Source organism: Melitaea cinxia, chromosome 14, assembly GCF_905220565.1.
Source record: "Melitaea cinxia chromosome 14, ilMelCinx1.1, whole genome shotgun sequence".
Classification (NCBI taxonomy): domain Eukaryota; kingdom Metazoa; phylum Arthropoda; class Insecta; order Lepidoptera; family Nymphalidae; genus Melitaea; species Melitaea cinxia.
The window spans coordinates 9,963,362-9,977,044 of record NC_059407.1 but is presented as its reverse complement, the minus strand read 5'-3'; the positions used below and the strand labels follow the sequence as shown (position 1 = coordinate 9,977,044).

General features: G+C 30.5%; 1 protein-coding gene across 1 annotated transcript; it reads left to right on the top strand.

Annotated features, from left to right (window-relative positions):
- Positions 1-3,660: 3,660 nt before the first annotated feature.
- Positions 3,661-5,823, top strand: LOC123659509 (ubiquitin-conjugating enzyme E2 variant 2). The gene is made up of 4 exons (XM_045594722.1): positions 3,661-3,870; positions 3,988-4,130; positions 4,417-4,542; positions 4,812-5,823. The coding sequence occupies exons 1-4, from the start codon at positions 3,846-3,848 to the stop codon at positions 4,950-4,952; spliced, it is 435 nt and encodes a 144-aa protein (XP_045450678.1). The 5' UTR covers positions 3,661-3,845; the 3' UTR covers positions 4,953-5,823.
- Positions 5,824-13,683: the final 7,860 nt, after the last annotated feature.

The following is a 13,683-nucleotide window of genomic DNA, read 5'->3' as shown; positions in this document are numbered from 1 at the left end:
ATTTACTTTTACTAGGCGACTGATTTAATTTTTGGAATACCCTCGTATCGTATTACGTTGCGGTTCACCTTAGGGGGTAGTTGTGTCGCGACGCGCTGGGTTGGCGGTATATAAGCCTCAGGGCGAGTGTTTGCGGGTCTTTTTGCTCTTTTCTTTTTTTTGGTTGGATTCTCTCGCCGTCTTAAGATCTGAGTGCAATTTATTGTGGGTGAGTCATTGTAGTTCTTAGGTATAGGCTTTGCTTTAGTGTAAGTTGATTTTGTGTGTTTTGAAAAAGAAGATCAAGATTCTGTAGGATTTTTTTTACTCTCTCTCTTGTGTCTCGTGTTAGGAGTTGTGGGTGACTCTCTAACCCAACGAGCAATTTTTTAACACGTAGCACTGGCGCCCAGCGTAAATTCTCTAATATTTAAAATTATTTGTTTGTCGGTGAATTATTTTTAATTATTTTATTTTGTAGGGTATCGCATTGGCATTCAATTTTTTTTTTTTTCTTATTCCTGGCAAGTGGTTTTCTCTGGGTATATAAAGGGTCTTGTCCTTGTGTCTTTGTGTGTTTTGTGTTTTGTGAATTGTGTTAAATTATTACTTTTCATTTTTATTAATTAAATTTGATTACTGTTTCGTTTAGGTTGTGTATTTATATTGGTATGTTTAAAATTTAAAGTTAATATTTAAAAGTTTTTATTTGAATTTAAAAGATTTGTACGAACGTAGTCACGGTTTTTGCATTGTTAATCGTTCCTTGATAAAAAATTTCAGTTACCTACTTTTTGTATTAATTATTTCTTGCTCAATAATTTTTGCCGTAACTAAATTTTTTTTGACTACCCTCTATTAACGAATATTTTTGCTTACTTTGTACTTTCTTTGTTACATTTTAACATTAATTTAAATCGAACTTTTATTTGTACTTTTTGTTTCGTTTAAATTTTATTATTGTGCTACGATGACTCACTCAATAAAATTCGTACCCCTGCCTAAGGCTGAGTTAGAATATGAGGTGGTTGTTCGGAATGAGGAGCCAGCTGCCGCAGTTTTAGCTTGCGTGGACAGATATTACGGTTGTCGGAATTGTTACCGTCAGAGGAGATTTTGGTCAGTCCGTTGGATATTATAACCGATTTGGCAGGTATTAGTGACACTTTGATAAAAGTGAAATCAATTATTAATATATTTTAGTTATAATTAATTTTAGTTTTCGGTTAGTGTCGTGTGGTTCGCATTACTTGGACTCTGATAGTATAGAAAATATGATTTTTACTCCTCGTGACTGTTATGCGGAGAACTTAGGTCGGTTGGTGAGTATTTTCGATAAAGTTCAATTTCGGTTGTATGCCGCTCATTTAAAAATACTTCAAGTTATAATTTGCGTCGTAGGACTGCGGAATTTAATGTTGGTGATCTTGTTTATAAGAAAACTTACTTCTTGAGTGATAAAGATAAATACTTTTCTAAGAAATTAGCGCCTAAATTTATCAAATGTCGAATTGTTGGTAAAAGATCTCCTCTTGTATACGTATTACAGGATATGAATGGTAAAAATCTTGGGGTTTGGCATATTAAAGATTTGAAGTTAACAGGAAGTTCTGGTAGTAAGGGTAATTGATATTGTGTTTTCTTTTTGTTTTAAATCTATATTACGTATTCCATTTTTGAGACGGGTGATGATCTCATTTTTTTTATTTTGTGCTTATACAAGTACATGACTTATGATAGTTGTGTGCTGGGTACATCTCTAATGTACTTTTGGTGTTTATTTTGTTGAGTTATTCCACTGAGCAATAACTTAATTTGTGTGTGTTGGGTGCATCTCTAACGTATCTACTCACTCATATTATTTTGTTTAAAGCCTACGCCATAAGTTGTTGTTGTTGTGTTACAACTTAATTCTGGAACGGGTGGCGATTCCACATATTATTTTATTCTATTGAATATATATTCGATTCTAATTGTGTTATGCACATTCTAAAGCCTACATCGGGAATACGGTATTAAATATGGATTAAAAAGAAAAAAACAATTGTTAAATTAAAAATTTTAAGTAGCTGCTGAGTGGTGCTCATTTATAGACCGTCACTCTGAGTGTCAGGGCGTTAATTGTCTAGGTCGGTTAACGCACGTTGATAGTTGAATTTCAGGATGTTGTATGTTAGTGACGTATGATTGGGTCGTAAGACAGTGTTGCAGTGAATTCAAAATTATATGTGGTGTTTTTGTAATTCGATTATCTCTTATGATTAATCTATCAAAAAATTTTATTTTCTCTTAGTATGGAGTTAAATTTTATAATCCCTTCCTGAGCTTACCAGATTCTCTCCTTACATTAGTTTTTTTTAGAATTTTGCCAGAGATGCAAAATTCTTCTCTGTCGGGGGGGGTATTGTAGCATATATTTTTAATAACGCCTGGTTTCGTTCCTGCTGATGTATAATAAATAGCACAGTTATGCATTAGCGTTGCTATTTACTTTTACTAGGCGACTGATTTAATTTTTGGAATACCCTCGTATCGTATTACGTTGCGGTTCACCTTAGGGGGTAGTTGTGTCGCGACGCGCTGGGTTGGCGGTATATAAGCCTCAGGGCGAGTGTTTGCGGGTCTTTTTGCTCTTTTCTTTTTTTGGGTTGGATTCTCTCGCCGTCTTAAGATCTGAGTGCAATTTATTGTGGGTGAGTCATTGTAGTTCTTAGGTATAGGCTTTGCTTTAGTGTAAGTTGATTTTGTGTGTTTTGAAAAAGAAGATCAAGATTCTGTAGGATTTTTTTTACTCTCTCTCTTGTGTCTCGTGTTAGGAGTTGTGGGTGACTCTCTAACCCAACGAGCAATTTTTTAACACGTAGCAAGGCTGAAGGATCGGCAACGTGCTTTTGATGCTTTTGGTATTGCAGGCATCTACAGGGTACCGTTGCCACTTACCTTCAGGTGAGCTGTACGCTTGTTTGCCGACCTAGTCATATATAATATAAATAAATAAGACAAGTAATACATGAATACTTTTTTCGAATATAAAGCTGAGTTATTACCAGGGATTTACACTTTTTTTTTTAATTTGACTGTCTAAACATTTTTTTAATATCATATCAAAAATCGACCGTTCCAGCGGACTACTACTTGACTGTCTACTTGCCCCTGGATTCACACGGGTAGTGCAGAATAAAAATTTATAGATTTTTGTTTCTGTCGCACTGTCGCAGTTAACACATCGTACTTTTGGGCAACCACGATAAGCACTGTGCTAGAGTGGTCGCATGTAAGCACGGAATAAGAAAAACTCTATTTACGCACGTGTCGCGTGTGTAAGCTAAAAAGGATCAAGATTGTATCTGTCTATAAAAATTTCCAGTTAATGCTTTAAAACTTTTTACATGGGTAACTTTACAAAAAAGTTTTTGTACAACTTAATTTTAGGTTTTGGGTAGAAAATATATAAAAATTTCGAATGAGTCTAATTGTATATTGGATTCCATAAACAATTTTTACCTGTTTCAGATTTTGAATTAAGTTGATTATCATTAAAACAAAAAAATTGAAATTGAAATTATAAAATTAGTATAGATTAAGATTAATATAAATTTTGAATTGTAAATATGTATAATATTTTGTAAAATAAAAGTTTATTCGTATAGATGACATTTGTCAAAGTCAGCATAAAATTTGCTAACCTGCTCGTTGAGCAGTTTGAGTGAAGATTTTGATATAGATTAAATGAAAATATATTGCATCCCTAGAAATACAAATAAGTAGTATAAAAATCTCATGAAAAGTATTATCTTTTCAAGTGAATATTAGTAATCATAACACATTTAATTGAGTAGGTAGTAAGCGCCGGTGAAATTGTGATCATGGCGAACCCGTCATCAGGCGTTGGTAAGACTTATTTTTTGTCCGTAAAAATTGTTTTTTTTTTGTTTATAAATTCTATATTACTGGTTTATTTTCAATTTATTTAATTTTCTAAGCTGTTTAATGCGTTTCACGTTGTAGTGGTTCCAAGGAATTTTCGTCTTCTAGAAGAACTTGAGCAAGGTCAGAAGGGAGTTGGCGATGGCACTATTTCCTGGGGTCTCGAAAGTGATGATGATATGACCCTGACTCACTGGACTGGCATGATAATTGGTCCACCAAGGGTAATTAATTTGCAACTGATAATTACTTTTTTTTTCTAAACTTCTTTGTCCAATTGAGGGTAAAATTATTATGGACACAAGTTTCCTGTATTTTCCTGCTGTCCAGTATTGTATTGAGTAAATATATTATAATATGAGTAAATTAGATTATGTTCAGAACATACTTATCATTATTGATCTTTTTGTTAAGCATCTGAGGGTATATAAATTTTGTTTAATGCACTTGTATAATATAATGTTACGAATAAGAAATATAAACAATAAGTACTTTTTCCAATTGTTTTAGACTCCTTATGAAAATAGGATGTATTCTCTTAAAATTGAATGTGGAACACGATACCCAGATGAACCCCCCACTGCTAGATTCATTTCTAGAATCAACATGAACTGTGTTAACAGCCAGACTGGACTTGTAAGTGTATTTTCTTCAAATGTTTTAGTTTCATTTGCACTTACTAATTGCTTATTTTCTTTGCTTTAAAGAGATACTAAGTAATGTAATTGTTACCTTACTACTTGAATAGAAATGGTATCCATTTAAAAAGTGAAATGTTTTGTATATGTATAATGTTTTGTAATAAATGTTTAAATGAAAAACATCCAACTTTGCCTAAATCAATTTTGTTAATATTGCTACTGTATATGGTGTGATTTAAAACTTGTATAATTTTTATTGTGTAGGTTGATAACAGGCAAGTTCCAATTCTTGCAAGATGGCAACGTGACTATACTATCAAGACAGTTCTGCAAGAACTAAGACGTCTTATGACTCTTAAGGAAAATATGAAGCTTTCTCAACCCCCAGAGGGAAGCACTTTTTAGTTATTCCTGTATTAACATGTTCCATAACCCAATCTGCTCCTACTTTGCTAAATTTTAGGGTATTATATTCATTTTTAAGTCCATCAAAATTATAGTTATAGTTTTCAGTAAAGATAATTAATTATGCTAGTATGTTAAATATTTGTCTTTGTGCATTTATTGTAATGTTTAAATCTTTAAAATATCATAAAGCAACATGTTTACTTTGATATCTATTGTATTTGCAGTGGATTGGGTAAAATGTTTCTTGTAATATTCACTTAAAAATAGCTTCTAATTACCCACTTAGAGGGTTACACACATTTATTTATCTGTACCTAAATTATTGTGGCCTTTTTAAAAGTCAATCTTGCTTTTCAATGATTGAGAGTATATTTACTCATCTTTTCTTTTTATTTGATACAGTTCTATGGATTCCACTACCTATATTCGCAAACACCTAAATATTCCAAATGAATAAATTCTTGGTAACTTATTGATTGTGAATATAGGCATATAATTAAGCAGGCTATTAATATGCTTATACATATTAAGAATTGAAGTTATGTTTATCAAAGTATAATCTCACGAAATCAATATTTTTTCTTAGTTAACTTGAAGTGTAAAATATTTTAGGAAATTCTTTTAGAGACATAAGATGAAGTACTACTGTTTCATTATAAGGCTTTTCAACATTTGGGTGTTTCATGTAACATACAGTAACTGAAATGGTTAATAGTGTCAACTGATCAACTCATAGCTTGGCAAATAAACAATACATTTGAGTGATTTTGTTGTTACAAACCAAAAGGCTAAGTCAAATTGATTCATAGCATTAATATTTTTACCAATGTATAACTAGCAAAGGTAAATAAATCAAATGATACTGTAATTGAACTATTATTTCATTCTTATTTAAATATTACTCTAAACCATTGGTCTTGATAAATTTCAAAGATGTGTATTTAAAAAAAAAAACAAGGATGTTTCACATTTATTAAGACATGATAATATTATTTAATATATTATTACCAATAAAACATTTAAACTATATATGTCATATACACTTAAATAAACTTGGAAAAATCTACTCAAAGTAATGAAATCATAATTAACATTTTACTGGCAAGATTAAAGACAGAAAAATTGAAAACATTGCATAACTCATCTAATAATTTATAAGATCTATTATTTAACCCACTAACTATTATTTTGGACAGTTCAAAAAAGCTTATTATGCCAGATATACTTGGCCACCAGGTACATATTTATTAGTAGGTATATAAATTTTACAATTATTGCTACATTTAACATTTACAATACACAATATTTTAAGTTTGCCTTATTTAATTTACAGGTATATCAAGCTTACTTACATATTATTTATGATTTTGATAGTGCACATGAATAATTTTAAGTAGTCAACTTATATGAACATTATTACAGCTGACTGCAAAATTATAGAAATTGTTTAGTTTAAAATTAAATTGATTACATCAAAAGGATGGACTTGGCAGTTAAAAACATTGTTATTTCAACATTTTTACCTCACAAGGTAATAACTGTACACAGTATACATATTTGAAAAATTGTTGAATTAAAACAACAAAGCAAGTTGGTTACATAGTTTGGAAGAAATATACCTATGTATGCTTTTAATTTTTTTTAACAAAATTGTATAACATACTATATAGTGTTATATTCTTTATGCCCAGCAGTGGGCGTCCGTGAGCTGAGATGATGACGAAGTTATATTCTTATTAAAACATTACGAATTAAAAATATATAATATTTTCTCTTAAGGAACTATGAAATTAATATACTTTTATCAATTTCAAAACGTTTAAAATTAAACTAAATAAATGAAGCGTTTTTTTTTATATTAAAAAAACTAAAACGTGTTCAAAGAAAATTATAAAATCGTAGCCGACTCTATGCTGGCTAACATGTTAATTTTCCATCCTAAACACGTTTATATTCTACTTCTACTATGGCGAAGGGAAGATAGTATTGAAATTGTAAGCTCTGGAACTTAGGTCCCGGCTATAGTTTTCGAAAACAAAATCTATATCCTACTAACCCGATTTAAAAAATCTTTAACTAAACATTTTTAAAGATGTACAGTAAAACATACGTTTGCTACAAACATACATTTTTTTTTATTGATCTAAAAACAATATTTTGTAACTAAAGTATAGTTACGAAAAAGTCCATAACGTAAAGGTAATGGAAAGATACTTTTCGATTTAAGCTAACTGTTACATTAGGTCTTAACACATGACATTTGCTATTAGAAGTCTATCTATATTCGTCGATTCTTCTCACTTTTGTGTAGCGATATATAGTTTTTTTTTTTTTTTTAATACTTGTACGCAGTGCGGGTGTATACCCACTATTATCATTATTGGCAGTTGTTTAACTGTATACACCAAAATTATTAGTAAATACTTATCAATAATTTTTTTTTTGTTGTTATTGAAGTTGTATTTAGCATTGAAATTAAAAAAAAAAACGTAGCTATCGTCAAAAAAATAAAATTAAAATACATAATAATTAATAAGTTACAATAATTAATATTTTATTATTGTTCGGAATTGCAACAATAATTACTTTCAGCGTTTTAGAAGTTAAATTTATTAAAGATCGTTAAACAAAGATATAACAATAAATATAATGGTACAAACTAGTAATTCTAATTTTTAAATCAAAATATTCGCTGATGTAACTTTTAATAAAATCGTATAGTCTATCCTTTATAAGTCAATATAAAACATGACTAATACCAAGCATCTAGGTATACAATTTTGAGTAGTCCAAAAAAGAAAAATCTATTTCTTAATTCCAGGTGTGAAAAATATACTAGGTATATAGTTACTTGTCGACTGATCTAAAATAATTAAAGACAAAATTAGGTTCTGGAAGCCACTAATCTGAATGAATGAATACAATTACAAAATTAGATCCAGTTATATTTACGCTCTTTGAAAGTCAGCTAAGTAATCTCCCGAGTACAATACTTACGCGAAAAACTACATGCATGAAAACGATGTATGCAAATATTTGTTAATAGTTACCTACATCGAGAGTTACATATAAATGATTATAGGTGCTCAAAGATTGCTTTAGATGACAGTCAACATGTATTTGTTATACTCGTACATATTTTAATACAACACATTTAAATGGAATAGAAAAATAGTAATAATTTTTACTAATAAAGCTCTAATATACTTAATTATTCATAAATTTATAATATACCTAAAAATGATGTGAAGGTCAATTACGCTTGATGCTTCCAGTAATTAAAAAATTTACAGCAAAATATCTTTAATCATATTTTAAATTGCACATAGTGAAGTGATATGTAAAATAATTTGTTTAAATATTTGAACTAAAACCAAGAATTACATTCATACATTATACCCCACAGCTTAAATATGTTTGACTTTTATTTTTTTTGTGCTTTTTTGTCTTCAATAGATTTTAATGTACAAAAGTCAAAACTATTACTATTACTAGGTTGGTTTGTATATAAAACGAGCACCCAGTATTTTATAAATGTAATAATTTTGTGTATCAAAATTTTAATGAAGTAACATACAAACAGGTATTGATTGGCACAGTAATAAAAAACTGTACTATAACCGTTTAGATAATCTTTGGCATAAATATTTCGACCATGGTTGACAAATGACGAATATTTAAGATCAACTTAATATAGGATGAAAATTGAAAATAAACTATTTATTTACAACAATTTAAATAAGTATGTACATATATATCTTAATACACAACATTTAACTTTTATAACAATATTTGCTATAACCTACTACACAAATTATACATAAAGTAAGAAATAAATGGAGAAGGGCTAATGAGTTTTTATCAAGAACCAACATGAAACACAACGTTTGCAGATCTTAATAGGACCATAAGTATTTTATTGATATAGAATAATATAATACTCTTCATTAATAATATTTTTCAATTACATCAATGAAGAATAATTTGATTTATAATTTAAATGAATCAGATGAACCATATTATACTGGTTTATGTTAAGTAGACAAGTAGGGTCATTGCGCCTGTTCGCGTCCACCGCCCAATTCGCGTCCATTTTACGGATCTCACTTTGAAAAGTCTCGAAATTAAGTATACTAAGACGCCAATAAGTCGAAAAATAATTACCGGCTAATACCTCAATGTATAAGAGGCACGTACGCATAGACAAAAGTTCCGTGCATCCAAGCAATCCTGGGTAAAAAAAAATAGTTAGTGAGGGCTGTTCAACAAGAGAGCGCGAAGGCACGGAATAATGAGAAGAAAATAGTGGGCAGCGGTTCGTTTGAAGGTGAGTCTTTTATTGTTTTATGTCTATTTTGAATACATAGCTGTTTCTAGGCGTTGGTTATGATAAAAGGAATTATAATAATTATGAATTTGCTTATTTTTTTTATAGTTAATAGTTAAAATAAGGTGGACGCGAACTGCTACACCGAATTTATAAAACTTCCACATTGCGTCCGCAGTGGACGCAAACTATACCTAAAGGGATTAATAAGAAAACTAAATCGCGTCCATTTTTTAAATTAATTCTATAAGTTTAATACATAAAACTAAAAGTTTAATACCTATTCTACTTTGAATGAAATAAGTAATTTCTTTCTTATTTTTTTCTATTTAAGATGAGTTCTTTGCAGATAAGAAAGAAGAAGGAAAAAAGAACATACACAGAGGAAGATTTAAGGGAAGATTTGCATGAGATCCAAGAGAAGAAGAAATCGGTAAGACAAGCACCTATGCAAAAAATATGCTATTTCGACATTGGACAAAATCAGTGGGTGCAGACCAAGAGGGTACAAAACTTATCTACACAAATAGATAAAATTGGAGTGTCTGTTTGTAATATTAAAGTAACACCTTTTTACTAAATGTATATTGATTTATACACGGTACATATACCAAAATAAGCAATCTCTTTACTGTATGATGCCCTAATAAGAATTTAGCTTGAGTATAATGCGGTAGTATGGTCTCCACATGAAGTCAAATACAGTCTCATACTGGAACGTGTTCAAAATAAATTCACCAGGTTTCTTTACCATAGGCTTTATGGCGTGTATCCCTTGATATATCCAACATTGTTTGTATTGGGCATGGTTGGATACAACAAGTTGGAGACTAAGAGAGAGCTGGCTCTGGCAACTTATATTTTAAATTATTCCGCGTTGTTGTCAATAATCCAGGGGTACTGCAGTGGATAGGTTTGAGCGTACCCGATAGGTATCATCTACAACGAAGACAGCGACCGAGCTTATTTGCAGTACCCCACGGCAGAACCGAGCTAGTGCGCAACGGCCCCCTTGCTCGTTCAGTCAGAACGCTAAACTTGGTGGCTCAAACACTAGACCTTTTTTCTTGTTCGTGGTATGAATTCGCAAAAGTTACTTTGTATATAATATGTTATGAGAAATGAATTTAATATTTTTATATTTATTATTGTTTTGTTTTTAGTATTATGTTCAAGTCAGCCAATTCTTTTTTAATTATAGTTTACATTTTTTTCCTTTCGCTTTTTGTCTCCTTTACTATGTCTAATGAATTGGGTTATGCCTGTAATATTCGATGTAAGAAAATAAATAAATAAATAAATAAATAAAAACATTTTTTAGAATTTTTGTCTGTCTGTCTGTTTGCTCCGGCTAATCACTGAAACGACTGGACTGATTTTGACGTTACCATCTAGATAGCTAATGAAATAAGGAGTAAATTAGGCTACTTTTATTTTAGAAATTTATTTATTTTGTAATTCTACGAACAGAACAATATTTTTTTTATTATAATTATAATTATAATTCCACGCGGATGAAGTCGCGAGCACAGCTAGTATCAAATAAAACCAAGTAACGAAGAAGAAAACAGCGGTATTATTAATATTTAATGCGAATGGAGATATGTGTGCACCTCGTATTTGGTTTCCATAATTATTATTAATCAAGGCTGATCTTTGTGGTGCTGTGTGCACGGCATCAAAGAATATAAACACCCCCTCTCTTCCCGTGGGTATCGTAAGAGGCGATTAAGTTCCTCTACTACCTCGGAACTTAAAAAGCCGACCGATGGCGGGATATCCATCCAACTGCTGGCTTTGAAATACACAGGACGAAGACGGGCAGCAGCGACTTCGGTACGACAATGCCAGGCCTGTGGTCACCAACCCGTCAGCCCAGCGTGGTGACTATGAGCAAAACACAGGAGTAAACTTGTCAAGGCCTATGTCCAGTAGTCGACTGCGAAAGGCTGCTGTGATTGTAATTGCAGGCTGATCTTTAGCTTGCTTACATTCCTTTAAAATTCACAGAACAGATAATTGTTGAATTTTAAAGGTGGAATTACTATTTACTGACTACATAGGTTGTACACAGGTTAATTTGTTTTTTAATTTTAAGTTCTATCAATGTTTAGAAGAATAAATAGGTGTATTATTTTCTTTATAGTGATTTATTAATGTTAATATGTTGATTTTTAAATAACTATAATTCTTCAATAAATAAATTATTAAAATCCAATGTCTCTTTAGATTATCATAAAAATATCACCTCTTTATTCCTTTTCTAAGCTGGTGGACGCGAAGTGGTCCAGCGGGTGGACGCAAATTGGATTTTATGGACGCAAACTGGGTAAATCGCCTAATTCTGACGTTTGTATTTAAATAAAATAATAACAAGATGTTTCGAAAAAAACTGAAAATTAATCTTTAAATAGACTATATAATGAATACAGTAAATAAATTTTTCATAGAAATTAGTGCGGGGACATTTTTATTTTCTTCTTCAAACTTGCCAACTGCACTAAGTGGACGCGAACAGGCGCAATGACCCTATTTGATATGGATAAACAAACTTGCAATTCAATATCAAATAGTATAACTTTCTATGTTTTTAACCGAAAATTTTAGTGTTCAATTATGTCAAATATGTCTATTATAATACTTATTAAAACTCAACGTCCCTCCTTTACAACCACAAAACATTAAATAAAAATTGTATCAACTAAAAAATACAAGAAGCACATACACCATACCTAACTACATCGATTTAGAGTCATACTACTGATTTTGCTGTCCAATGTAACACAACCACACTTTCATTCAAACACGATGTAGGTACATCAAAAAACTACGGGCTATTTGACTAGTTACAATGCGGTGATATTTAGACAAATAGCATTTATATCAAATTTATAAGAAAGTCTAACTCGTAAATATTGCTGTTTTTCTAATAAGAAACTACTAAGAAATAAGTTAATAGCACCAAATATACAACAATTCTTTTACGAAAATAAACTAATAAAACATTACGAAATTTTATTGATGTAGCTTACATTTAAATTAACTTATTCGTGATTATTAAAATGATGATTCACTATTTTGAGATTTGCTAAGGTTAAAGCTGTTGAAAAAGAATGTGAAAGTTTTATGTAAATTATAAAATTGATATCTATGATATAATGTTAAATAATCCCCATGGAACAAATCTCATAAAACATGGACAAATGCAGACCAAATTCTTATACCGAGTTATGAGAGTCTACGAGAGCTCTTTTGCTCTCATAACTTGGTATGAGAATTTGGTCTGCATTTGTCCATGTTTTATGAGATTTTTTCCATGGGGATTATGATATAATGTTAATTTTTAATTTGTTTAACAAATGTATTTATGCTTTTAGTTTTAGCGAAAGCTGATTCTGTTAAATTTATTTGTGGACACAGTTTTGGTTTATTTTTGATGTTTGTAAATTTAGTTGTATGTGTTTATTTTTAACTGTTTGTATTCCTTAACATAAAAAAAAGAAAAAGAAAATTGACTATTATGAGTTAAGAAAACACCTAGTGATTCATCGCTGTCAGTTGGCTCAGCTACGCACTTTGGCCAATTAAATCATAGTAAATTAGAACGACGTGTTCAATTTGACCAATTTAAGTAAACCCTAGACGTTTAGACAAACGACAGACTTCAGATTTCTTAACGCGAATACTAGTATAAAGACCCAATATTAAGTCAATAAAAAAAGTGTGTGTGTGCTTATGTACGCACGTAAACAGTTTTACTTCATTGGCTAGCTAACGTCAGGGAGTCAGTTTTTTGTGACACGTGTGAGCGCGCATCAAAAAATTTATTCTCATCATTTTTCCCTAAAAGAAGCATAACATCAAAAAGAAAACAGAAGCATTCGACGTCTCACGCGGCTCAAAATATCCATATGTCAATAATTTTATACGTACAAGTAGACAATTTGTTTTAGTTGTATTAGGTATTACGTAGCTTTTAAAAACCTTTTTGTTCCTTGAATTAAAAAAAAAATCATATATTTCCCCAGAGTACCGAATAAACTTGATATTCTAATCACAATAAATTTAGATGTACTTTTCACAAAAAAGGTAGTAGTGGAGATGATATTTACTACAATAGAAAAAAAAATTAACTCATTTACTTTCAAGGTGAAACGTTAACTGACTGACGGGAGTTAAGTAATCTTTAATTTTTATATAAAATATAGTGGAAAATAATTTGTTAAACAATTTAACGTCAACAGTACACGTAAAAAGCAAAAGTATGTATTATGGATAAACGTAGGCCATTAAATGAAATCACCATTCTATTCTATATACAAAAAATCTGTTAAATAAAAGCTTAAGCGCAATATCGGTATAAACTGAAGTTAAACTACTGCTTATATTTAACGTGTTCTT

What these genes read in the sequence shown, in the direction of transcription:
- LOC123659509 (XM_045594722.1), top strand. Translation starts at nt 3,846, where the DNA reads ATGGCGAACCCGTCATCAGGCGTTG. An exon ending in TGATAATTGGTCCACCAAGG is followed by an intron (nt 4,131 to 4,416) that starts GTAATTAATTTG and finishes CAATTGTTTTAG; the next exon opens with ACTCCTTATGAAAATAGGAT. An exon ending in TTAACAGCCAGACTGGACTT is followed by an intron (nt 4,543 to 4,811) that starts GTAAGTGTATTT and finishes TTTATTGTGTAG; the next exon opens with GTTGATAACAGGCAAGTTCC.